The following is a 26,808-nucleotide window of genomic DNA, read 5'->3' on the forward strand; positions in this document are numbered from 1 at the left end:
CATCTGTTTAATTAATGAGGTATGAACATTCAATTTAAGGGTTGGTGTCTTACTTGTGAATGACACATTATGCTTTTTTGTTATCAGCCAATTGACGAGAGTACTCAATGGGAATTGGAGCAAATGGAGAAAGAATTGGACATTGATGATATTTTAAGTTACAGGTCTACTGCTGAATGTGAGCTGCAGGTATGAATGGTATTCATGTGTAGGTTGGGAGACATTGACACATAAGCCACATTTGTTAGAGTGGATTAGCTCGGATAGGATAACTTACTAGATTGAAGGCATACTGAAGGAACAAATGGATGACAAATTCCAAATTTGTCCAAGTGGAATGTAGGAGATGGATTACTTATGAAGGAACTTTATCTCGTCTTATCCTCACAAAAACAGTAGGATTAGAAGGGATGAGTTTCGTTTATGACTACTCTGTCTTCTTCCTTCAACTTGGGCAAAATATGGAAGTTGTCATTCACTTCTTCCTTCAATATGCCAAGCTACTGCTCAGAGTATTACTTTCAGTACTTCTAGCCTTCAGAATCAACTCAACTTTTATGTATGAAAAATTTGTCAGTTGGTGAATTTAGATATTTCAGTTCTCGTGATTGTGTGTTCCTGCAGGAAATTTTGTCGAACTCTTTAACTTCAAACACAAATAATGATGAGCATTCAACTGGCAAATCCCGGGGATGGTTGAACTGGCTATCCCGTGGCATGCTTGGTGCTGGTGGAACAGATGATTTGGGTCAATTTTCTGGTGTTGTTTCTGATGAAGTTATTCAGGTATCTCATATCCAATTGGGTAGCAGAAGACTACATTTTTGCTAAACATTAAATACAATGTTCTATTTCATGTGCAGGATATATGTGAGGCAACAGAGTTCAATCCTCCAGTTTTATACAATGGGGATGTTCGGGCAAATGATAAAATCAGTATATGTGCACTCCAGTTCAGCATTCATCGGATTTCTGCAACACTAAGGAACATGTATGAGTGACTATTTTCATTACTCAATATGACTAAAAGGAATACAAATTTGCTATCAACTATTTGGCAGCTTGAGTTTGCCTTTGCATTGTGCTTGAGCTTGGCATGAGTGAGGCTCCAGAATAGCTTCACTAGGCGAAGCTGAGCAGAGCTGGTGTTATTTCTTCATGTTGTTTTCACCTTTGACCTTGTCTTCCTGTTGAAGAATTAATTAAGCTCAGTGTCACATATAACCTTAAATTGAATACTTGTATCATGATTAGTGAACTAAAATGGTAGGTAAGCTTTACAATTAACACTCTAGCTAGTCTGTTTTGAATCTTGTGATAGGAGTTAATTTCCGTTTTTCTTGATTCAATGGTTAATATTTACAATTATGAAATATCGTCTTCAGGACAAAGCTCCTATTCTAATTTGTAAACAAGTGGAAGCCATTGTGAAATATTTTCTTTCTATGGTTCTGGTCTAATATTTTGCAAAGCAATGTACTAACTGTTACTGTTTGATTGTACTGTATTGTTAGATTAGTGTCACATTTTCTTTTTATGTGCTGTCATGGGTTTCTTTTGTACAGTATGTATATACTTTGTCAGTTACTAAACTGGCGTGTCTTTTAGAAAACGAATCATTCTGCCAGCGAGACAGCTTATTTCTTACATTAGTTGTTTCATATGTGTCAGTAAGTGATCTATTATTTACCAGACAGAAGATTCATGTAGTGGCGTTGCTTCTCTTCCTCCCTCTCTGTGTTATACTGTATTGACTAAAATTCACACTTTTCAGGAAATATGGTCAAGAAATTTCTGAGACAATGTTGAATGGCGTGATTATTGAGTGCAAGTTTTGGGAAGAATCTGCAACCATTTTTTCCGTTGTCCAATCAGGCCAGATGGTTTATCCTTGTAGCAAGAAAGTCATTCTGCAGATGAGACAGGTTCGTAATTAATTTATTCATTTCTTTTTCTAGGAGTTGATTGTTTTCATACTTTTTTTTTTGGAAAATCTATGGACAGTATCTTTAGTTGGACTCTACGACCTGCGGACATAAGTCATTTTTTGTTTTCAATATTTAATAAGAACAATGTTTTTCACTTAAGGGGATTAAATGACTTGTTACATTACGTATTAAGTGATTCTCTGAAGTCCAAGTGGATAATCAAAGCTCATTCAGCTTGCCTTCCTGGGTGGCCTTCTGGGCAATATGGTTTAAGTTAGAAAGAAATGGAACATGCTATGCAATTTAGTTCAGAATTTTATCCACTTAGAGTACTTGGATCTAACGGAAGACGTGACACAGAACTGAGCGCAATGGCGTTCTAGGATTCATATAGCTGACCCCACTTAGTGGGAAAAGGCTTTGTTGTTGTTGTACTGTTTCTTGTACTTCATGTGTCTAGAGCTGGCTAATATCCAAACCAGTTAACCACATGCCCAAATCTCCTCTCTTTCCACTATCAAATCTAGTTTAAATAGCATCTTGATGGCATCTCTGTTGACACTCATTATTGTTCTTTGTGAAATTACTTTCTGGTAAGCAATCTTATAGAGGACAATTTCAGCGATTGACCATTTTCTTTTTTTCAGCCTACTATTGAGACGGAAGTATTAGACAATGAGCATCCATCCTGTAGATTGCAAGTGGATGTATCACCAAACCTTGAGGTTGAATTGTGTATTAAGGTACCATACTGTTACCATCTATTGCTCTGAGATACCAAGTATGATATGAGAAACCTCTCTTGGATAACTAGATATGTTTCGATGAGTATTATTTGTCTGGATGTCGTTTATTGACAATTGCTTCTTCCGAACGCTTGTACTCAGGGAATGCTTCAGCCATTGGAAGTTAATTTTGATGCAGAATTTTTCCTAAACTTGATGGACTTTTTTGGAGTTTTAAATTCCTTTGAAGGTCAGCATGGAAGGGTAAGAATTGATACATTTTGTTACTATAAGTTTCTTTTTTTATTGGTCACACATCTATCTCTCTCTCTCTCTCTCTCTCTCTCTCTCTCTCTCTCTGTGGGGTTTGCTTTTTCTATCTTCGGTGTCTCAAATTGATTCATAGTTGCTGCTATTGTCTTCAGATCATATAATTTTGGTTTTTCTGTTTTATATTTAAGAGCTCCTTGGACTTTCAAGTTTCTAAATTTGCTAAAGTTGGAGAGTTATAATTAGCCGAAAGTTACAAGGGATATGTAAAGAAAAAGTTACAGTGTTACACATCATAAATCATCTTTGATGAAGGTTTAGATATTAGTATGCTTTTATTTGTTGAAAAATTTGTTGGGGAAAGAAAACATAATAGTTGTTTCTTTCCCTTGTCGTCATTGATTTTGTAAAATTTCTATAGACTGAGAGATCCATTTGCAGATTGGAGCATTTAAGGTTTCTTTATTTTGCATCTCCTATTTTTGTTGGCATATGGAGGTCTCTATTATGCTCTCCTTTATGGTCTTTTGACTGTTATTAACTTGTTATTACTTGTATATGTTTTTTGAAAAAAAGTTCACGTGATAAGTTGATAACAATCTTTTGACATTTTATATAAAAAAAGAATAAAGAAATTAACTGTATCCTGACTACAGCATCGAATATGAAATCATTTTAAGAGTGTTCTCTGTTTTGCTTGCTCAAGGAAACATGGTTTAAGAATGACATGTTTTGTTCAGAATTGCTTTCCTTCTCACATTATTTAGGTTTTGGATGGCCTTCTTGACTAAGGATTTTCTTGTTTTGACCCATGATGCTTGTAATGTGACCTGCTGCAGGTTCTCTTGTCACTAAATGGGATAGAAAATGTAAATGGTCGATTGTTATCAAAAGCTGAGTAAGCTTTCTTGTTGCCACTATTATGTTCCATTGCTAGTCTCTACCTTATTCAGATTTTTGACGCCCATGTTATTGTCCATATATAAACAGATTGATGAGTTATATCAATGTTATTGCTTGCAGATACATTTTATCCCATCTTAGGAAAGTTGTGTGGGATTTTAGTATCATCAATATTATCATAAATGTTCCTTGGAGAGATGCAATACCAGAGCAGCATAACTTGGTAATTCTACTGATTAATGTGCCACAGAAAATTTTGGTTTTCGCCTTTTGACTTTCTTGATGCTTGTTATATATGTTTTATGAAAACAAACAATTTCAATTGGTCAACTCAAAATGTACACTAGATGCAGACAACATTAGAATTACAAAAGAGATCTACATTCGTAGCTAAAACATATCTTGAAGCAGCCTTTCAATCTAAGATAATAGATGATAAGGACCAGTCTTTAAATTCTGCTGATATTGATGCCCATGACGAAGCCAAAACCTAACTCTAGCCAATTCTTTTCTACATCTCCCCCTTTATGATCTTCGAAGATTCCTTTCCATCCAGTTGACATATATCACAGCCCAAAACAGTGCACCCCTCATAGGACTTTAGTCTTCATCTTTCTTCAAACACCAGATAAATTTTCATTTAAAAATGAGAACCCTGCTGAAATAACCCAGCTACAAAATTCATAAATGAACTGTCATAAACTTAAAAATAGCGAGATCACTCAGCTTTCTGCCTGCATTTTGCACATGATGCAGCATTGTGGCAAATGGAAGTATTAATCCGCCATCCTAAGACCTTATACTGGAGGAACCTTGGTTTTCCAAATACTTTTTAGATATAAGTAATAATGGTAAAAGAAAGATGGACATGTTTTCCTTCATAATCAGTATTTCACAGTGATTTTGGAGGCGCTGCCTTTGTCTGCTTTGAAGAAACTATATTAGTCAATGAAGAACCTTGTCCCCAGTCATGATGATCAACCCAAAAGGGATATCCCTCAAACTCCATGGCATCTACAATTAAATTTACGCTCTAACCTACTAATACTCGAAGAATCCAATACCACGACTGCCAAAGGGTAATATAATAACCATAATTGGTCGGAATACCCAGTCTTTCACTACAAAGTAATCATTCAAGTTTTTGGCAACTGTTTCTGTTGGCTTATGTGCTTTGTGGAAAGAATGCTCCGCAGTTGATACTATTAATTTAACTAAGCTGAGAAAAAAGTAAATTCATTGCTTAATGCAGGATTTGATTAACTAAATGCAATTTTTGACAGGTAATTGAAGCAGGCTCCCTTATTTTTATGACTAGATGTGATATTGGATCTCATCCATCAGATGATGGACAATCATATACTTTCAAGAACTTCTTAACTTCGGTTTTCAAGTCTTATATTCCTTTGAGCTTTCAACTTAAAGATCTATACGATCACTTCGAGGTCAAGTTAAATGATTTTGAGGTAGGTTCTAGTCAGATACTCTGTACTTGTTTGTTTCTCTAACTGATTTTTGAGGATCCCATTAGTGATAATACTGATATTGTGCAGATGAAGATGATTATGCCTTCTCATTCTTCTCCAGTCTCTATTTTGGAGAAACTTAGCACTTCTATCTCTTTGGAACGTTGCTTGATCCAAGATGAATCAGTACTGAAACAGTTGGAGGCATGTATAGTTGTAAATAGATGTTTTTTTCTAATAATTTGGTCATGCTCACTCTGTCTTGATTTAGCTGAACTGCCACGAACCTTATAGTAGTTTTAACATTGGAATCCATTGTAGTACGAACTTGAACATCTGGTTTAGATACATATTGCATAGAAGCAGCTTGCTTGTGTCATCTGTTAGTCATGCCATGCTCATGCCGTAGAAGTTTTTCAATTGAATAACAGATGGCATAAGCGTTGGCATTTGTGGTAGAATGTAAAATAATTCTGAGTTAACCTTCTATTAATTTAAGCTTTTGCATCCCTGTTATTCGACCCCCAATTTAAATTAAATTTGACGCTCTGGTCTCTCAAGTGGGGGGAAGAGGTACACATGTGAGTGGGAGTGAATTAATATGAACTAAATGTTGATTCACATCCTAATAGTTTCAGATCTTGAAAATAGTGGTGAACAACAAAATTGATCAATTGGTAGACAGCTTTGAATCAGGAAACTGTTTTAATTTCTTTTTATTTCTAGTTCATGTATTAGTTTGGTTGTTCTCACTTCTACTTTTTTTTTAATTATTAATTAATTAATTTATTTATTTTTAAAGATGCTCAGCTGTTCTTTTGGTTTCAGGTGTACATCAATACATCATCACTGAATGCACACTTTTCTCCATCTATATATGCTGAAATTCTGGAATTGATTGCATACTTAGGTGCTCTGCAGCCAGCTCTATCTTTAGAAACTATTGATCCACTTAAAGTCATATCCAATGGATCAAGGACTGCTGTTTTTGGGTTCTCTACCAATGTCAAACTGGAGACAGTCAGCTTTCAAGTAGAACTTGAAAATGAGAAAGAAAATAGTTCATCCATCATGCTTGCTTGCCAACAATTAGATATCAGGTATCTTGTATTTTAATTTCTGCTATGAGCATTTATATGAATGTACTGTTGAAATCGGACAATTACATACTTGCACATTTTTCTGTTGGTTTATAAATTTGTAGCCGGATTGCATGTCACAGGTACTAGACAATTTTGAGAAAGCCTATTAGTCAATTTATTTTTAATAGCATATTCTCTCTTTCTTTTTGTGCCATATGTGTGTTTTTTTATTTTGGGGGCGGGGGAGGGGGGGGGGGTGTGTGTGTTTTCCCTTATGGTCGAAACCAGTTAATGTTTAGTGGCCCATGTATTTGGGCAGGAAATTTACATATTTGTTTTTCCTAAATTGGATCACTAACACCTTGCTTGAGGTTGACACTTGGTTGTTAAACATGCAGATATGCTCTTACAGAGCTTGAGGAGTGCTGGATCTCTATGAAAGCATTAAGTACTACTTTGCCTTTGAATGGTGAAAGTGAGAGCCATATTCTGTATTCATCTGGAAATCAGTCTTCTACAAATGCTTTACATCAACGTAATACGGGGTTTAGCAACAGCAGTGATGATTTTGCCACAAACATTGAAAATACTGAACCCTGCTTTATTTTACAGTATGAGTCTCTTAGGAATGAGTCAGTTCGCCAAAAATGTAGAATATGCTTGAATAACACTGATATCCACTGCTACCCGTATGTAATCAGACTGTTGATTGAATTTTTTGATAAGCTAGCTGCATATGGTGCATCTAATTATGGTATGAACTCCTTTAGCTCATCTGTGGATGCTGGGAATCCAAACAAGGTTGGTGGTTTTGGGTTTGAAAGGTTTGGTTTCTCAAACTTCTTGGAAAGTGGTTCCTGTGAGCATGCAAGCATACCTGTAGATCATTTTCCTTTTGTTACACTATGCAATTCTGGTTCCCTTGGTAGCCTTGAAAGTTCTTTACTTTATGCCAGTCATGACTGGAGAAAATATTTCACTTTGAAGGACAGCAGAATCATCAGTCCACAATCCAACACAAAGAAGGTATCTAAATATTTTCATGCCACACCTTTAGAGTCCACATTTATTGCTGCAGCATCTGATGTGGATGGGAGTTCTGCTGACAGTGGTACTGTATTTGTTATTGATTTAGATCTGTGTGGAATCAGAGTGCATTTTCATGATTCCTCATGCATTATTGGAACAATTTCCCTGCCTACATCTCACTCATCTGTAATCATTTCTGAAGACAACTTTGACATCTTAAGTTCTGCAGAGGGATTAGTTCTCACGTCATCTTGGTGGCCACAGAACTTACGTGAGTTTCTATGGGGGCCCTCACTCCCGAGTTTATCTCCTATTTTAAACGTACGAGTGAGGAAAGGAAGCTGTGGGCCATTGCGTTCTCGCATTGAAGTATGCTTCAGCATTCAGCATGTATATTGTGTTTTACCTCCTGAGTATCTGGCAATAATAATTGGTTACTTTTTGTTGCCTGATTGGAGTTCAGATTCAACTGAGCAGCATGTCACCGTATCGCATGAGTACACTGGAACTGAAAATGAGTGTTCACTTGCATATAAAATTGAGATACTAGACTGTACTTTGATAGTGCCCATCAACAGCAATGAGGGTCAGTTTCTAAAGGCAGAACTTCAGCAGTTGTATTGTAGCTTTATTCATCGCAGCAGTTTAACTAATGTATTGAAGGATATTCCTCCTGAATGTTGGGTTCCCGGGCATAAACTTTCAGAAAGAAATCACTGTTTGAATTTGTTTGGACGAGACTTGCTCCTATCATTCCTCTCTTTCAAGGACGATGAATGCGGTGTCTCAAAGTTTGATCAAGATGCTGATTGTGTAGACATTCCATTAGTTGTACCCTTATGTGCTGACGTTTGGGTCAAGATACCTTGTGAAAATGAATTATCAAGTTCCTCAACCATCTGTATCATGACGAGGATTGGGTACTGTCAACTTATGGTTGAGGGTAGGAGTTTCATCTTTAAAGTTCTGAACCAAAATCATTTAGTATTATCTTATTATACTGCATTTATGAAGTTCTCTTCACCAGAAGATGTATGTATGAAATTTTAACCCTTTCTGTTTTTCTTTACAGGTGCTCACTTTTTTTGTGGATTTGAGGGACTAATTGATGTCATAAATGAATTTTCCCAAGTTTCTGATTTATCGAAATGTTTCAAATCTGATGTTCCACAGTTTCTTCAGTTAAAGAGGTGCCTAGAACAGAATAATGCAGTTACACCTGTTGTTTCAAGCATTACATTTTCAGAAGTTAAATGCTATTGCAAATCATTGTCGATACAGTTAAATGGCTGCAGAAGAGACTTGAAAGAACCTATAGCTAAGGCTGAAATGCAATTTATGTGTTCTGCATCATTGAGAGATGACATTCTCTTAAGTGTTGTGCTTAGCTTTTCCTCATTGGCATTATATTCTTTACCTGGTTCTGTTGTATTAGCAAGATTCAAATCCACTTCAACCTCATCAGTTCTTGACTTTTCTCTTTCAAAATCAAATGAAGGTGGGAATGAGCTGCTGGTTTCTTTGCCTTCTGTTGATGTGTGGTTATATTTGTCTTACTGGACTGATGTAATTGACTGTTTGAAATCTTATCCGGGACATTCATCCCCAACTACACCTGACAACTTAAAGCAGGAGGCCGATGTTCTGATTGTTAGGTCAGAAAATATTTGCGTAACATTTCACTTTCCTGTCTGGATTGGTGATGAAGGTTGGGGGGAATATCAGGTAGATGAAGATCGTGTCGAGGGTAATCAAAATGATTTATCTGACTTGGTCAAAGGAAAAAACTTTAGATGCCTTGCGGTTACTTTATGCAGTAAAAGTAGTGAACTTTTTGTTGATGCAAGAAGTGTGAAAGTCAAGTCCGACATGGAAAAACTGAATGGTACGGTATTGCTAAGCGAGGACAAAAGTGTTCTATCATGGCCTCTTTTCCAGATATGTCAGGGTACTTTTGAAGCTGAGATTAACCAGAATGAGCTTGTGCATGTTGAAGTAGATGCTCGATGTGATCATTTAGATGTATGGATTTCACACAGCATTCTCCACTTTTGGCATGGCGTACCATTCACTGTTTCTGAAGGAGGGCCTTCTCAGTTTTCTTATGGCGGAATTGCTTTTAAAGTCCAATTTAGAAAGGTTTCTTTTCTTCTAAGTGATGGAAGGGTATGCTGACCTTGACTGCTGAATCTATTAGTTTTTTTTTTTTCTTGGTAATATGCATATCATCTGATTTTATCCCTGTGACTGTCGTTTGTGCCCTTTTTTTTTGCAAAGCATAATCATAATAGTTGGGTCCTTCGGTTATTTCTTGAAGCTACTTATTTACTGTCAATTGGTTGTATGCTGGGCATTTTGAATCTTTACTACGCAACTTGTAGTGTGCTTATGTGACCCAAGAGAAAATGAAAAAGAAAAAGAATACTATTCGTGTAGGTACATCTTGATTTTAAATTTTTCATTGGCAGTCTTATTTTATTGGGCCATTCTAATTACTAAACAGGGAACAGTGAATTTTGGTTACTATCAGTTTAGTTCGTATATTTGTGAAATTTTATTTAGTCCTTTTTGTTTTATTTCACAAAGATTATTAGTCTGTTTTTCCTTTGAAAGTTTTTATTTTTTATATCACTGATTACCCAGTATTAAATGGTGGACTCTTTATTCTGTCTACTAAATGCATGATGCTTTCCATGCTGATAATTCCTGTTTGGCTTCATGTAGTGGAGTTGTAGTGGGCCGCTGTTTCAAATTCTTATGGGTAACATCCTCTTTTGTGGTAATGTGACTCAAAAAAACCTCGAAGGTTCAGTCAGTGGTGACCTTCAAGTGAACTACAATAACATTCACAAGGTATTTTTTTCACAAACCATTACTTTCTACGTCAGCAGGAATGATATCTCATAACTTCCTGCTTTTAATGGATAAAGGTCTTCTGGGAGCCTTTTGTCGAGCCTTGGAAGTTTGAGGTTGATGTGATTAGAAAGCAAGGGATGAGTCTCAACAGCTCCATGTTGACAGAAGTCAATCTCAAATCGCCTGCGCACCTTAATCTGAACTTCACTGAATCCCTAATAGAGGTGTGAACTCCTTTCAATTCCTTTGACATTTAGATCTATTTTCAGAAAATTTCAATTAGAAGTCTCATGAATCTTATCAAGGGTGTTATTGAGGAACCTGATCATAGCACCTGTTTGGTTCATATACCTTGAATGTAAATAACATTATCATTAACTGGACTACTAAATACTCACATTGGAAGGAGCGAAATGTGGGCTTGTTCATATATTGTTGAAAATACCTATTGAGACTGAAAAGATGATCCACTTACAAGTTATTAGTACTTGACCTTTGAAACCATGCAACATTCCCCACTAATTTTGATATTTTGTTTTTTCACTTAGTGAATTACATTGGTTATCTTAAGTTGTCATATTTGTAACCCATCTCATTATTGTTTATTACAGTGTGTTTTCAGGGCAGTTGAGATGATTAAGGATGCTTGGGTTCTGATGGGTACAAATGATCTTCCCGAAAGCCAAATTTTTTTAAATTCTCCTTATTCTGAATATACATATGCAGGAAAATACGCTCCTTATGTACTTCAAAATTTGACATCTCTGCCTTTAGTATATGACGTTTATCGAGGCCCAGTTAATCTTGGTGTGTTTGATGTCCCAAAGATGAAGAACAGAAAGTATGTGCAACCGGGTTCCTCTATTCCAATCTATATCAATGATACTCCTGAGGAACAACTTATTAATGTTAAGACAGCACACTTTTCTGAGAGGCTTTTTGAGCAGAAGGCAAATGGGGTTGCTCATCAGTACATTACCATTCAATTTGATGGATCATCAATATTGTCTGATCCTATCTCAATGGATCTTGTAGGACTTACCTACTTTGAGGCTGACTTTTCAACGGCTTACAATGACAATATGGAAAATAATAGAACAAATACAGTTGGTGGTTTTGTTGTTCCAGTTGTATTCGATGTTTCAGTGCAGCGTTACAGCAAATTAATACGATTGTACTCAACGGTATAATACAAACTCAACGTATGACATAATTTTATGTTTGTCGGGTATTGATTACAACTTATATACACTTGCAGGTGATACTTTCAAATGCAACTTCAACGCCACTCGAGCTGCGATTTGATATTCCATTTGGTGTTGCCCCTATGGTAGGACAAAAAATATTTTCCATTTTTATGACTTTCATAGTTTTTATAAGTTAACAATGTCAAATGTTTTCTACTTTTCAGATATTAGATCCGCTATACCCTGGTCAAGAGTTGCCACTGCCTCTCCATTTGGCTGAGGCTGGTAGGATTAGATGGCGTCCAGTTGGAGATTCTTATCTCTGGAGCGAAGTTTATAACCTTTCAAACCTGCTTTCTCAGGAGACTAAAGTTGGATTTCTTAAGTCCTTTGTCTGCTATCCAGCTCATCCAAATAGTGATCCCTTTCGTTGTTGCATTTCCATTCGAAATATCAGGTTACCCTCATCTGTTAGGTCAAGGAAGACTTCACATCTCAAGAGTAGTCTAAACCAAACAGTTGGTAGTCATGATGAAAGATTGAAAAAGTTAGATGAGTCAAAGAAGCAGTTCGTTCACCAAGTGACTCTCAGTATCCCTTTAGTAGTTAATAACTACCTTCCAAAGGAAGTGACATTGACGATAGAAAGTGGTGGGATTACTCGGACTGCATTTCTTTCAGAGGTTTGTAGTGTGATGACGTTAAATAGATCTTCCTTTAGCTGAATGAGGAGTTCTGTGCTACTTTTCATTTTTTTTCCCATCCTCATAAGGTTAATACCATTATTCAAGAGGCTCTTCTCATTGATCTTTTGTCCTGTAGGTGGAAACTTCCTTTCATAATGTTGATCCTTCACATCACCTGAAACTTGAGATCCATATGCAAGGGTTCAAACCAGCTGTTTTGAATTTTCCACGTACTGAAACATTTTGTAAAATGGCTAAGTTTGGTGGAGCCAAGTTTTCACTTTCTGAAATTGTGGCCTTTTATACAGACTCATCAAATGGTAGTTCATTTACTGTTAGTGCTTGCTTCTGTTGAAAGTAACCTTATTACCTTATGCTTAGTAACATTGTTAATTGTTTTGGTGTTACTTTGTTTAGGTCCTACATATGTTACCGTGGAAAAGGTGTTGGATGCATTTTCTGGTGCCAGGGAACTCTTCATTTTTGTTCCCTTTCTGTTGTATAATTGCACTGGTTTCCCTCTTGTCATTCAACATGCTTCCAGTGAAATGAGAGTAAGTTGTACAGTTCCTTCTTGTTATCATATGGCTGAACAAGAGCTTCTTCAGGACAAAAAAGATGGTCTCAGTACGGTTTCTTCTAGCCATCATCTGCGTGCTACGGGTTCATATGGTCTAGGAAATTCTTCCTCAAGAGGTCATGTTGTCTCAGTTAGAGAGAATGTGAATCCACACAAAGAAATATTTCTTAGCAAACCTTTGAATCCATCGAACTCTGAACAAAATCTTCATGAGTTTTCGAGCAAAAGGGATTTAGACCGTAGCAAAAGTGATTTAGATGGTCAAAATTCTCTTTCTAATAGATCACATAACAGATCGAGTTCAAGCAGTCAGTTGACCGTAAAAGATTCGAACTTTAATGGTTTTGAGCGTGGAAGGGCTAGGGCATGCATGTTCTCACCTAACCCCAATTCCTCTGCTGGTGAAGTTATGGTTAGAGCAAGTAGGTGTCTGCCTGAATATGTAATTGAAAAGATGCCAAATTCTCTATGGTCAAGTCCATTTTCCCTTGTTCCACCTAGTGATTCAACCACCGTCCTTGTTCCACATCCATCATCAAGTGCAGCAATCATGTTGTCTGTAACATCTAGTGCAGTTGCTGCACCATTTGCTGGAAGGACAAGTGCCATCACTTTCCAGCCCAGGTAACAATAACTATTCAGTAACCAAGGTTTTAATTCCTATGGTTATTAATTTCTGTATCTAAAATTTCTTAAATTTGCAGGTACATCATCAGCAATGCATGCAGCAAGGACTTATGTTATAAGCAAAAAGGGACTGATATCGTTTTTCATTTAGGCATAGGAGAACATTCTCATCTTCACTGGATGGATACAGCCAGGTAAATTACCTTTTGCATGCGGAATCGTCTTGATTTTGTTGAATTGGTTGACTCCACTCTCACATTCAAAATTTAAGGTGGGCAATACATTAGATATCGCATGCATGTTTTTTGTTTCTTATCTTTATTTTTCTTCCTAGCCAACCCCACTTAGTGGGATAAGGCTTTGTTGTTGTTTATTTTTCTTCCTCTTGCTTATTTCAACCTTCTTCAGGGAGTTACTGGTTTCCATCCGTTACGATGAACCTGGATGGCAATGGTCAGGTAGCTTCTTGCCTGATCATCTTGGCGATACTCAAGTGAAATTGCGGAATTATCTTTCTGGTTCATTAAATATGATACGGGTTGAAGTGCAGAATGCTGATGTCTCTCCAGGAGATGAAAAAATTATTGGAAACTTCCATGGAAATTCTGGGACAAATTTGATTCTCATATCAGATGATGAGACTGGATACATGCCCTACAGAATTGATAATTTTTCAAACGAGGTTGGTATAACAATTAATTTAACTGAAAACTAGAATATATCCCAAAATAGTTGGCATAGTACTCCGAGTCTGAGTTTGGCTGTTTTGTTGAATTGTCTTCTCCATTCTTGTTATCTTGCTTCTTTGGGTTGAGGTGTGCTTCTCAATTGTCATTGAGTTCATTGGGTTGAGGTCGCACTTGGTGCGATGGCAAGTGCCTTCGCCCATGAGCGGTAGGTCTCAGGTTCGAGACTTGGGAGCAGCCTCTCCATAAAATGGGGGTAAGGCTAGCCGACATTCACCTCTCCCAGACCCTGCGTAAAGCGGGAGCCTTGTGCACTGGGTACGACCTTTTAATCGTATTGCTGGCAGTCTTATTTTATATTACTAGTTCATTATCTGGTTTGCGGCAAACTTTTGTTTGGTTTTACATTTGTTGAGCCATAAGCAAATGCCAATATGCATTGTTGTCAATCTTGTTCGTACTGTTGAGTGAAGCATGCTTGCTAAAGCTTAGTGAACTCATTTTTGCATTCTAAACTTATCAGACCTTTTTCTGAAACAATTTTGTTGTGCATCTTGGAACTTTTTAGAGGCTAAGGATTTACCAGCAGAGGTGTGAAACTTTTGAAACAATTGTTCACTCTTACACATCTTGCCCTTATGCCTGGGACGAACCATGCTATCCACGCCGTCTCACCGTGGAGGTACACCCTTTTTTCTTGTATGAATTGTAACAATAAATATTTTATGTTGTCTAGTAAAGAGTTTTTTTTTTTATTTGGACGCTGTAAGGTACCCGGAAAGCGTGTTTTGGGGTCATACGCTCTTGATGATGTGAAAGAGTACAGTCCGGTGCAAGTACCATCATCTTCTGAGGTTGTTACTTTCCCACAATAAATTTTCATAGCTTAGCACAATCAAATTCGTGGTGTGGGAACAGCATTGTTGCCTGTTGGTTTCAAGATTTTCTGACATCTATTTTGCGTGTCCCAATCAACATAAATTTGAAAAGAATATTTGCATAACTTAGCACAGTATAGTTGACTTTTTTAAGCCTGTTACTACTTGTTAGTGGGATGTTAACGATACTTTTCTGGCTGTTTTGAGTTCTTGCTGGATTCTTTCTTCTTCTTTTTATGTATTTATTATTTTTCTTAGGGCGATGTATTGAATCACCACACACACTTCATATATATGGTTCACCATCTAAGCTCGATTTCTACATTTTATGTGAAAGTTAATTTGTGTTAACTTTTGCCACCAGAAACCTGAGAGGACATTGCATTTATCCGTCCATGCTGAGGGAGCAACTAAGGTTCATTTCTTATACCTTGGCACGTGCCACGAACTATCAGAACTTATCTTTATTAGCTTTGTGATTACCTTCCTTTATTGCAGGTCCTCCATGTTATTGATTCAAGTTACCATGTTGTGAGTGACATGACGAATCCAACTGTTCCTCACTTGAGAGAGAAGGGGAAACATGAACAGAAACAGGACAAGTTTGTAGGTTTCATGGAAAGAATTTCAATTGTTATTCAACACATTGGTATCTCCATGATCAATATTCATCCACAGGTAGGTAAAATTGTGAAATCGCATCTTCTACTCAGGTTCCATGGAGCTTATTCAGACTATGTTCATCTGTTGTTTCTCTTGTAGGAATTGATTTTTGCTTGTGCAAAGAACATTACAATTGATCTTGTACAGAGTTTGGATCAACAAAAGCTTTCCTTGCAAATCACATCATTGCAAATTGATAACCAGCTGCGTTCTACCCCATATCCTGTTATCCTGTCCTTTGACCATGATTATAAAAGCAATCCAATTGGCCATGTGATTAAGGATGATGTCATGAAACCAATAAGTGAAAGACTGCTTCAAAGGACTTCTCATAGCTCTTTCGAACCTGTTTTCTACCTTGCTGTATCAAAATGGAGGAAGAAAGATGTCTCATTGGTTTCGTTTGAATATATCAGCTTAAGGTGTGCATACCTGCATTTAAAACAGTTATGATAACTTAATAGCTTTCAGTGCTTATTTTTCTCTGTTTAATGTGTGCAGAGTTGCTGACTTCTGTCTTGAGCTGGAGCAAGAATTGATATTAAGCCTGTTTGACTTCATAAAAAATGTTACTTCAAGGTTCCAGAGTAGAGTTTTTCCATTGTCGGATCCATTCCTGCGCTCTCGTATCAATGACACAGGTTTAATGGATTCCTTTGCAACAGAGAAACAACTTCACTTAATGACTGCTCCTGCTTCTACTGAAAACCACAAACCGAGACTCTCTCTACCTTCAATTGTTCCAATTGGAGCTCCATGGCAGCAAATTTACCTATTAGCTAGAAGACAGAAAAAGATCTTTGTCGAAGTGTTTGATTTTGGCCCCATCAACTTGACCCTAAGGTGACTGGTTAGTTAATAAGAAAATGCCTCTGTGTACTTAGTTTTGTATTAAAAGTTGCCATTTAACAAGCTATGAATTTTGTCTGCACAGCTTTTCAAGTGCTCCGTGGATGCTTAGAAATGGGATTCTTACTGCAGGAGAATCTGTTATCCATGTAAGTAGTATACTGATGTCCTAAGAGAAGCTTTACAAAGTAGATAATGTAATCACATAAATGCAAGTTAGAAAATATTTTGTCGGAACTTTGCGCATGCATTGAATCACAGGCAAAGGTTGAGGTAATGAATGTGAAGATTTCATGTAAGAAGAATATGCATTTGATACACAGACACAAACACCCACATCTACCGGCAGCAACTCTATCCTATGATTCAAAAAACATGTGAAATCATATTTGGTTGCCTTACAGAGAGGTCTTATGGCTCTTGCTGATGTTGAGGGCGCACGAATTCATCTCAAGCAGCTGACAATTACACATCAAATTGCTAGTTCAGAGTCCCTTCAAGAGATCCTTGTAAGGCATTATACTCGGCAACTTCTTCATGAGATGTATAAGGTAAGTATTAAAACTTTTCTACTAAGGTTCTTGAGACTTGGTAATAGCGAGAAACTTTATACTGTGAGTCACATTTGGTTAGTTAAACAGGTTAATCACATTGACACCCCCTGATTCTAGCGGCAGTTATTTGTTTGCTATCTTTTCTTGTTGGAGAGCTGCCGGTTCTCAGTAATGCCTTATTTATAGTCCTCAATGTATCTTGCTGTCCTTTTACTTTTTTAGCTTTTGTCTACATGTTACCAGCACATCATGCCGTGAATTACCTAATAGATATTATTGTACATGAGTCCTGCAATGAATTTTCTGTCTTTCCTCCATTAGAATGTAAATTGACCGATGGGCTTACAACAATTCAGTATGATGTTTAACTTGCTCTTATTACGCTGTATATTTCCAGGTGTTTGGTTCTGCTGGTGTTATAGGCAATCCCATGGGATTTGCAAGGAGTATGGGGCTTGGCATTAGAGATTTCTTGTCAGTGCCTGCTAGGAGCATTTTTCTGGTAAGTTTATTTGTATATGTTTTACAACTGTCCTCTTTATCGGTATAATAATGTTTTTTTTTTTTTTTTTTTTGGGTAGAGCCCCACTGGACTAATTACTGGCATGGCACAAGGCACCACTAGTCTTTTAAGTAACACTGTCTACGCTATAAGTGATGCTGCCACACAATTCAGCAAAGCTGCGCACAAGGTAACTGCATGTCGAACGACATCCTGGTGGCTGATAGATTATTTTCATCTTTTCATTATTAATTGGGTTTCTATTTGTAGGGAATCGTGGCATTTACATTTGACGACCAGGCTGTTTCAGAAGTGGAACAGCAGCAGAGTGGTATTGCTACTCATTCTAAAGGTGTGATAAATGGAATATTTGAGGGACTCACAGGTCTTCTTCAATCACCAATTAAAGGAGCTGAGAAACATGGCCTTCCTGGTGTCCTTTCAGGTATTCAATAGTAGGATGCAGTAATCATTGCGTTTCTTCTTTACCTTCATGTTGATATGCAGCTCACGGAAGAAACGATGCTATCACCTTTAGATCCACATGATAAGATTTGGTTGCCTGGCTCTGGCCAACGCTTTTTATGTCTATGGTGCAGGCATAGCTTTAGGTATTACAGGACTAGTGGCAAAACCAGCTGCTAGTATTCTTGAAGTTACTGGAAAAACTGCACAGAGTATCAGAAATCGGAGTAGGCTCTATCAAATGGGACAACAGCGCTTAAGAGTCCGTCTTCCAAGGCCTTTAAGCAGGGAACTCCCCTTAAGACCTTATTCTTGGGAAGATGCTGTTGGAACTTCAGTGCTTGTTGAGGCGGATGATAGTTTGAGGCTCAAGGATGAGATTTTAGTCATGTGCAAGGAACTTAGACAAGCTGGTAAATTTGTCATCATTACACAGAGGCTTGTATTGATTGTTAGCTGCTCAAATCTGGTGGACTTAGGCAAGCCTGAATTTCGAGGTGTTCCTGCTGACCTTAACTGGGTAATTGAATCTGAAATCTGTTTGGAGAGTGTTATACATGCTGACTGTGATGAAGGAGTAGTGCATATAGTCGGAAGCAGTTCAGATGCCCCTTTGCGGCAAAACCAGCAAACTAAAAGCAGCAGTGGAACACGGGCAGTTCGTTGGAACAATCCTACTGTTCCTCTCGTACAGACAAACCTGGAACTGGCTCGCAAAGACAATGCGGATAATTTGTTGCAGATTTTGTTGTCTGCAATAGAATTAGGAAAGGAGCACGGGTGGGGATGTAGGTATCTTCTGCAACGAAGTAACATCAAATAACTCAGTGGCGGAGCACACTAGTTTGAAGGATTGAATTTCGTACAACACTAGTAGACAGAAGACTTGTTACAGAGATCACGAGATGTGTGAAACAATAGTTTTGAAGGGATTGAGTTTCGAATGGAATGGAGTGAGAAACGGGTCACTTGTTCGATGCATTTTGCTTTTGAACTCTCGCGACAGAAAAACAGCATTGAGAATGCCCGAAGCCCGAAGCAAACCTTTCCCCTTGTGATGAGGTCTTGCACAATGCAAAAGATGGAATTTCGAATTTCGATTCTTTTGGTAGATACTAGATAGATAGGTAACTTCTACAGAAAAAAGTTGTAGGGTATAGAGATATAGGTTACTTCATATTTAGCACTTGTATATTTGCTGTTTGTGAACCATTTAATGTATATAAATGTTAGTCAGCAGTTATAACCAAATGAGTTCAAACACACACTTATTTGTCTTTCACCTGTTCAGGTAGTTATGCCTAAGTTTTGTTCTTGTCTATTTCTGGTATTTCGGTTGTCTTCGATCTCTTGGTTTTCGTGTCTTCTGTTGGAGAATGACATGGGAGGTGAAGTGATACTCCCATTCGAGCTCGAGTCATGTTGTACCAAGACAAAACTTAGGATGGAAAATGACAATCACACATTATTTTTCTTCTCGTGCACATCTAATTTTTTTCCCGCGTCTCTCCCGCTCTCTCTCTCCGAAAACTGAGCCACCGTACCCTGTGTGATCTCATTCAACATCTCTATGGCATCATATATGATAGGACCAAGAAAAGACAGATCTGCCTGTATTCTTTTGCTTCAGTGTCACCAATGCCAACAAAGAGATCAATCTCAATCTCAATCAATCAGTGGCGTAATCAGAAATTTACATTAATTGGGTCACAAACAAGAAATTGTTTATTTCCTTACACGTGGCGCTGATGTGGAATCCGCATAAGTAAATGAGAATAAGGGCCCCACAAAAAGATTGTAGTAAATCTGGAAGCTATGATTGGGCCTCAATGTTAGGGAGTTTTCAAGTCAAAATTGGGCCCAAAACATTTGAACCCAAATCCAATCCGAGCAGTGGTGTTCCGTGTTCGTCTCCAACACCAGAACAAACCCTTTGATCGATCCCAATTCTTCTTTCAATTCCCAATTCGAAACCCTAATTTTCCCTAATAATCCCCCGCTGCCTGGTTCGCTCTTTCCCGGAACCCTAAAGGGGTTGAAGAGATATGAACAGAGGTCGAAATGAGTAGACTTTCATTCAGGCCTCGCCCTGTTGATATCCACAAGAAGCTCCCCATTGTCAAATCCGTCAAGGACTTCGAAGATGATGACACCCCAACTTCCACCCGCAATTCTCAGCTCTTCCGCCCCGCCGCCGATCCCCCCGTTGAACCGGAGGCGCCCCCGGCCCCCGCCGCGCCCAAGAAATACATCCCTGAAATACCCACTCCTCAGTTTGTTGTTGTTGACACTTATGAGAGGGACTATTCTCGCACTTTTGGCCAGCCCAATTCCTACCTTCGCGCGAGAGGAGGTTTTGTTTTTAACTTCACACTCGTTTGTTACCGTCATTTTGTTGTTAGTATTGCGTTGCTGACGATTTTTTCGATGGTTTTGCAGCTCGGGCCGAGCTCGGAGAGTTTGTGGAGTATGACCTAGACAATGAGGATGAGGACTGGCTGCATGAGTTGAACAAAGAGAAGAAGATTCTTGCACCTGAAAAGTAATCACTTTGCCTACCCTTTACGTCCACATTTTTATCAAGTAATTTAGGACAATAGAATTAGCTTGTACGAAAGCAGCAGCAATTAATCACATTCTAACTCTTCATTTCTATTTAGAATGTAATTTGATAAGCGCAGTTTCAAAAAATTGATGTTGAGGAATATGTAGAGACCCAACCCTCCAGGATTGAATCTTGACGTAGCTTTAATCAAGTTTTCTTTATTCTTCGATCGATGATGGTATTTTGATCATTAAGGTGTTCTCACACATACAGGCTTGAAAGTCTTCTTTTTAAGTTGGAGGTTTTGGACCATAAGGCGCGAGAAAGAGCAGGAGTTATAACTCCTACTCTTGCTTCACCAATCCCTGTACTTCTACAACTTGATGTTGCTAGTGAGGTGATGTGCGTTTTGATTTATTTTTCCTAATGAATTGACCAATATTGATGCATGATGTTAAAAGTTATTTTTCATTCATTAGCTATATCCAACTGCTGGTGGCATCGTTCATTTATATTTGTCAATTTGGTTGTTGTTAGGTCTTACTAAATGAGACTGAGGTACGTAGTATCATGTTCCTAAACTGAAAAGGTTGCCATTCTCCCTGTTTATGAAGACGCTAAAAGATAATTTCTGGTCGTCTTTTATTAAAGCTACTAGTTGTATTTCTCTGTTTACAAGTGATCTTTTATGGTTGCATTTTAAGTGCATATTTTTTCTAACGTTTGGCCATGTTGAATCATTTCTCGAAGTTAATAGAATTTTGTTTCCTTTTGCTGTAGGCTCTTCAATCTCAGTCTCTCAGATATGCTGTTATCCAGTCTGTTTATAATTATTGGAAAGAGAAGGTGTGTATTATCTAACAAGCTTTAGAGGTTAAAGGATATACAACGTTGTTTGGAAATGAATTAGTCAACTAGAAATGTTTAATATCCAGTGAGTTCTGTTCCTTGTGGGTTGGAGAATAATCAACATTATTGAACAAGCAGCTGATATTCACTGATTTGCATGATATACACAATAAGTTGTGGTTCAGTCCCGTCTAATTATTGTTCGTTTTTTAATATTTCTGATGATATGTATTCTTTTCACTCAATTTTGGCAGCGTGAACGTTGGCAGAAGCCTGTTTTGCGGCGTTTGCAGGTTAGGTTTAATTCTTGATTATGTGCTTATTATGTCACCTGCCTATATGTCCTTGCATATCATTTATTCATCGTTGTGATAAAACTTTAACATTATGATTCTCATCTACATTTTTGTTACAGCCTCCTCCACCAGTTAATGACACCAACCCGTACAATGTCTTTAGACCAAGGGAGAAAACCCACAGACTGCACACAAGAAGGGTACAATAAAAACTTGATTGTGTTTTCCTTTTTTCCTCAGGCGAAGTCATTTAGTTAATGAAATGTTTTTGTTTATACACATTTCTTAAATATCTCTTTCTAATTGTTTGTCTTTTTCTTAGATGCAAAGAAGGGAAAATAATGTGCAGTCATTTGAAAAGCTTCGCCAGGTTTGTATTGCTTTTTCAATAATTTCTTTCCAGTTGCATATGTATTTGACAATCACAGTCACAAGCTTTTCTTTTGGAATTGACTATTCTCAGGTTAGGCGCAACCTCGAGCAAGCCAAGACCATAGTAGAGTCTTTAATCAAGGTGCTTTTATTGAAGTGTTTAAAGTTTCCTTGAGTGGTGTTATATTCATCTTGCCATGAATTTGTCCTCACTGCAGCTGGTTGCTTCTGTATAATTTGTATGCAGAGAGAAGAGAAAAAGAGGGAAGTCATGGAGAATGAAGTTAGTCTTCAAATAATCCAAATGAAGTACAAGGTATGCATAGGGCTTGTTACTCTCTTGGTTTGCTTTAACGATAGCAAATCCCCGGCAGCTTTCTTTTTAATATTGGCCTTGACAATCTCCTCATTCCGTTTGACTTTTTATCTCAATTTTTATTTGGAATCGGTCTATCTTTTGGGGGTGAGTGATGTTTCAATTGTTGGTTTATGCCATTAGTTTTTATATTTTTTCCTATTCTGGATATTTGTCTGTCAATTCCTTGTACCTTTTTCTTTTATTGTAAGTGAGGACGCTGGAATTAGTAGTTGATACGGGAAACAGTTACATGGTCCTATGAAACTCAAAGCTTTTCCCTCTGAAGCTCAAAGCTTTTCCCTTTTATTTTTCTTTATGAAATACTCTTTCATCTCAAAAGAAAAAAAAAGTTAGTGAAAGAAAAGAAGGTAGAAAAAGGGGAAGGAAAAGGAAAACTTTGTTGCTGGTTACTTTTTGTTATGCCTTCCATCATGCATATATTTCAGTAAATCTTCTGGGCTATGTAATTCATAATGGTTTAAATTTAATATATGTTGCTGATTGGTGCATGACTTTCGGATTTTTCAGCATGAAACTGAGCTCCTGGAAGATAGCTTGGCGCTTCCTGGCTTTCAACCTGTATCTTGCAAATTTGGTTCAAGCGAGGACGAATTTGTTGATTCAGATGATGTTTCAAATGGCCGGCCCCGCACACGGCCTCCTACAATACCGAATCCGCCTTTAACAGATTCGAACATAATTATGGCTCCTACAGGTACCATGAAGCAAGAGTTTAGGCGGCGGCATGCACCACAAGGGTGGCTTCATAAAATGGTACTTTCTTTGGCTTTTTGAGAATCAGATTACCTATCTGCTGTACCATTACCTCCCTTCCTTTCTTGTTTTTTCTCTCTTCTAGGCAGCTATATCAATAAGTAACTGCTGAAGTTTTGTCATTGTCATTAATTCAATATGTGGTAGTTTGTTAGGGAATTTTAGCGAAATTAATTCGGATTGTAGATTAGGTTTGAATTGTTCTGTTTTTTGTCGGTATATGAGTTTCAGTAGTGAATTTTAACTGTTGGATGGGCGTCATGTAGGATCCCCTTGAGCCAGTTTTGTTATTTACAAGACCTCTAGTTCCAGAGAAGTTGGCAGCAGCAGGCATTGTACCACCATCAGATTCTTCAGTAACAAATGGAGCAGCCACATCACCTTATAAATTCCGAGGAAGAATTGGCCGAGGAGGCCGATTGATATTTGATAGGTGGAATCCACTGATGCATACGCCAATCGACTGTGGGAATTCTTTTTATATACCACCTAAACCTAGACCTGCAACATACAATTGATCTTCTTGCCCCTCATGTTTCGTCTTGCAGACAACTCATTGGAAAGAGGTGCGGTAAACTATTCCTATGACACGACGGGAGATTTGGTAAAATGTGTGGTTGCATTAACCTTCTGTCATGCCCGGATATTGGATATCCATGGGAGCATGCCATTCTTGGAATTTTGACTTGAAATTAAGGGTATTTATGGAAGGGTAGGAGGGGTGGGAGTGTGTTGTATTTTCCTTGTTTGTTAAAATTGTACTGGTCTGTCTGCCCAGCCCTTTCCCATGTAAATTTCCTTACCAATTCATATGGCAATCAGCTAATGATGGTAACTTCTCTATTAATACAGCCATTTAGTTAGTGTGATATTTTGCACTTTGAAGCTCGAGTGGAGAGAAACTTACACGATGGCGTTGGACTCCATCGTGTCGTGGAAGTTTCTCTCCGGACCATCTTAGGGGTGGTTTGGGAGTGAGGTGATTAAAAAAAAAAACACCCATGAAAAAAAGCTGCGAGGGTTTTAGGTGTTTGGTAAACTAAAAAAAAGATCTTATTTTGGAAGTTGCTGTGAGAATAAGCTGAAATCAAAGGAAAAAGCTGAAGCAGCTATTTGCAGCTTTGGAAAACTGGTTTTTTTTCAAAGCACACGGAGCTACCGTGCTCCTTTAATGAAAAGACCCACTATCAGATTGCTTTTTTCTCTAAAATCACTTTTACAAAAAAGTTTACCAAACACTGCTGATTTATTTCACAACTGTTTATTCTCACAGCACAGCCGCTTAATCTCACAACAGTTTTTTTTCAAAGCAAAGCAATACTAAACCAGCTCTTAGTCTCCTTTGGCTTTTGTTGTGGCCCTTTGTTGTCCCACATTTGGACATTTGGTTATGGTTCTTTTCTTCCCCTTTTGCCCTTGTGGCAGACTGGTTTGTTTTTTTTTGAGGAAAAGAAGAAATAAAAGAATAGAAACATCTTCATTTCTATTTTGGGAAAGGAAATTTGATGTTCTATGTAAAGTTCTTCCTTCATTCATGATCCGGAAAAAGAGAAAATGACAAATTTGGAAATGTTGAGAAGCCTTGCACCCCAAGGCGTACTTTGTAATGCATTATTTTATTATTCTCATTCACACCCACTTATAGCTAACATGCTTCACATTGGGTGGAGTTAGAACAACATGTCCAAAAACTTTATGCTTCACTAAGGAATCAAGTTCAACTTGGATTGCTTTCTTCCATTTTGGCCAATTGGTTCTACATCGACATTCATCAACGAAATGAGGTTTGATGCCATTGCTAATCAAAATCTCGGTAGCCATTGTAAATGCAAAGGCATCGTCGATGGTAACTTCATTTGATCCAAACACATCCAAGCTAGCAAAATGGACCGAAATCTCTTGATTCTCGGGAGGTGGTTGTGTATCATCTAAGATACTACCATAATCTAGAATATCCCCATGCGATGGACTAGATGAGATAGTGATATGATTATGAACTAGTTTGACTAGTCTGTATCGTTTGTTTCCCCTTCCAATGATGCGAATCCTTTGAACAAATGGGTCACTCACGCTTCAAGGTAGGTACGTGTGATTAGCTACTATCAGGGTACTAAAGGCCTTGTAGAGGTGGCCAACTGTCTTTTAAGGTTGGCACATCCTTGCTCGACGTTAACTTGACGTCCTTTAGAACTATCTAAGTGCGAGATATCAAGCAGTAACCAACTATAACGCGGAATAAGGTTGGGTGGCACTGAGTTGCAAGCAAACTAACATGGTTGCGTGTAAGATTGTATAGCCCCAAGCATAAACATGTAGCTTGGTGCGCATGACCAAGAACCTTACAACTTTTGGAGATGCTTAACGAATGCTCCTGCTAGACCATTTTGGGTGTGAACAAGGGGAACTAGATGTTCAACTTCAATACCCAAAGAAATGCAATAGTCGTCAAAAGTTTTCGACGTAAACTCTTTGGTGTTATCCAATCGGATCAACTTTATAGGAGAAAGTTCAAGTGCAAATGAGTCTGGTGTGATCTCTCATTCTATGGATACTGAAAGTGAGCCAAGTCTTGAAAATGCAAGAAGTTCAAGTGAAATCAACAACGTCATTTTGGGACAAGTCTTAAAAAGAAAAAAAAAACTCACTGAAACTTATGATTGCGCTCCAAAGAAGTGAAGAAAATTGGAAGATGTGTTCACTCAATGTGATTGATCCAGAAAGCTACAAAGATGCCTCACAAGATCAAGCTTGGAATAAAGCAATGCAGGAGAAATCTCAATGATTGAAAAGAATAGCACTTGGGAACTAGTGAATAGACTAAGTGGAAAGCTTGTTGTGGGGGTAAAATGGATTTGTGAGCCCGTTGTTTGATACTTTGCACTAGGAGCTTTGTAATGAAGTCTTTCTTGTGGACAACAAGAAAATATGTGGTCATCTTGTCGATGCATCATCCAAAACCATAAAGTATCTAAATAGTCGGCATGGTGGTTGGATTAGTCCACAAATTTCCCTTGTATTCTTTGCAGAAAAGATGAAAGATTAGTAGTAATCTTTGTAGGGGATTATCTAGAATTTAATTTTCCTAAAAAGCAAGGTTGGCATGGTGTGCTTGAAAGCACAAGGTCCTTATTTCGAATAAAAGGATGCCCATGTGAAGAACCAAGTATACAGCAAATCATACTATAACCTAAGTGTCCTAACAATCATGCCAAAGAGAGTAAAGACTAGGAAACATAGTGATTAGGGCAGGCCGGCCACATAGTGGGCCTCTACAACTTGATTGGTTGTTCGAAAGGCATTCCATCTTATGTAGAATATGCTTACTGCCATATTCAAAGAAAGTTATGCAAAGATAATCCACTCCATTCTTGTTAGTGGTTGCAGCGTGATAAGCGTTATCTCGAATATCCTTAAAGCTTTACAACGTTCTTCCAAAACGAGGAAAATATAAGACCTCTTTAATGGTGAATTAAATACCATTGGACAACCTTAGGAGCACAGTGTCATGTCCCTCAATCAGGTTAGATGTACCTGAGAGCATTGTCAAAGGTGTCAACTTAGGTATAAAGTTAGTAAAGTACTTATGCTCAGACACTATTGTATGCGTCATAGACTATCAACCAAATAACAAACTTGCCTAAACACACATCTAAAGATAAATTAATTGAATATGTCACA

General features: G+C 37.8%; 2 protein-coding genes across 4 annotated transcripts in view; both read left to right on the top strand.

Moving 5' to 3' along the window:
* LOC126611646 (uncharacterized) overlaps positions 1–19,201 on the top strand; it is a 33,218-nt gene extending 14,017 nt beyond the window's left edge. For both annotated transcript variants that reach the window (XM_050280013.1, XM_050280014.1), the window contains 34 exons: positions 88–189; positions 625–786; positions 864–991; positions 1,775–1,925; positions 2,576–2,671; positions 2,816–2,917; positions 3,763–3,821; positions 3,947–4,049; positions 5,110–5,292; positions 5,380–5,496; positions 6,121–6,392; positions 6,773–8,346; positions 8,476–9,569; positions 10,128–10,256; positions 10,334–10,483; positions 10,871–11,443; positions 11,518–11,589; positions 11,671–12,129; positions 12,269–12,452; positions 12,550–13,336; positions 13,417–13,533; positions 13,748–14,021; positions 14,594–14,707; positions 14,796–14,879; positions 15,268–15,318; positions 15,402–15,581; positions 15,666–15,988; positions 16,068–16,409; positions 16,501–16,564; positions 16,820–16,966; positions 17,367–17,471; positions 17,551–17,661; positions 17,742–17,916; positions 18,071–19,201. In XM_050280013.1, coding sequence (XP_050135970.1) covers positions 88–189; positions 625–786; positions 864–991; positions 1,775–1,925; positions 2,576–2,671; positions 2,816–2,917; positions 3,763–3,821; positions 3,947–4,049; positions 5,110–5,292; positions 5,380–5,496; positions 6,121–6,392; positions 6,773–8,346; positions 8,476–9,569; positions 10,128–10,256; positions 10,334–10,483; positions 10,871–11,443; positions 11,518–11,589; positions 11,671–12,129; positions 12,269–12,452; positions 12,550–13,336; positions 13,417–13,533; positions 13,748–14,021; positions 14,594–14,707; positions 14,796–14,879; positions 15,268–15,318; positions 15,402–15,581; positions 15,666–15,988; positions 16,068–16,409; positions 16,501–16,564; positions 16,820–16,966; positions 17,367–17,471; positions 17,551–17,661; positions 17,742–17,916; positions 18,071–18,759 — 9,273 coding nt within the window. In that variant the 3' untranslated portion in view covers positions 18,760–19,201. The remainder of the gene's footprint in view (positions 1–87; positions 190–624; positions 787–863; positions 992–1,774; positions 1,926–2,575; positions 2,672–2,815; positions 2,918–3,762; positions 3,822–3,946; positions 4,050–5,109; positions 5,293–5,379; positions 5,497–6,120; positions 6,393–6,772; positions 8,347–8,475; positions 9,570–10,127; positions 10,257–10,333; positions 10,484–10,870; positions 11,444–11,517; positions 11,590–11,670; positions 12,130–12,268; positions 12,453–12,549; positions 13,337–13,416; positions 13,534–13,747; positions 14,022–14,593; positions 14,708–14,795; positions 14,880–15,267; positions 15,319–15,401; positions 15,582–15,665; positions 15,989–16,067; positions 16,410–16,500; positions 16,565–16,819; positions 16,967–17,366; positions 17,472–17,550; positions 17,662–17,741; positions 17,917–18,070) is intronic.
* Positions 19,202–19,846: 645 nt separating this feature from the next.
* Positions 19,847–23,999, top strand: LOC126611648 (uncharacterized). 2 transcript variants are annotated; one of them, XM_050280019.1, is made up of 12 exons: positions 19,847–20,289; positions 20,376–20,478; positions 20,755–20,878; positions 21,019–21,039; positions 21,262–21,327; positions 21,585–21,623; positions 21,746–21,826; positions 21,949–21,996; positions 22,090–22,140; positions 22,246–22,314; positions 22,885–23,130; positions 23,397–23,999. In XM_050280019.1, the coding sequence occupies exons 1-12, from the start codon at positions 19,998–20,000 to the stop codon at positions 23,646–23,648; spliced, it is 1,392 nt and encodes a 463-aa protein (XP_050135976.1). In that variant the 5' UTR covers positions 19,847–19,997; the 3' UTR covers positions 23,649–23,999. The 2 variants fall into 2 exon arrangements, with proteins under 2 accessions (XP_050135976.1, XP_050135977.1); XM_050280020.1 differs by lacking the exon at positions 21,019–21,039 and having other exon boundaries at positions 19,848–20,289.
* The last annotated feature ends 2,809 nt before the right edge of the window (positions 24,000–26,808 follow it).

This window comes from Malus sylvestris, chromosome 17 (genome assembly GCF_916048215.2).
Source record: "Malus sylvestris chromosome 17, drMalSylv7.2, whole genome shotgun sequence".
NCBI classification, from domain to species: Eukaryota; Viridiplantae; Streptophyta; class Magnoliopsida; order Rosales; family Rosaceae; genus Malus; species Malus sylvestris.

Bases quoted from the DNA above. Each gene is read 5' to 3' on its own strand.
- LOC126611648 (XM_050280019.1), top strand. From the start codon at position 19,998: ATGAGTAGACTTTCATTCAGGCCTCGCCCTGTTGATATCCACAAGAAG. The intron at 22,141-22,245 runs GTGCTTTTATTG...ATTTGTATGCAG, and splicing joins TAGTAGAGTCTTTAATCAAG to AGAGAAGAGAAAAAGAGGGA. The intron at 23,131-23,396 runs GTACTTTCTTTG...GGCGTCATGTAG, and splicing joins AAGGGTGGCTTCATAAAATG to GATCCCCTTGAGCCAGTTTT.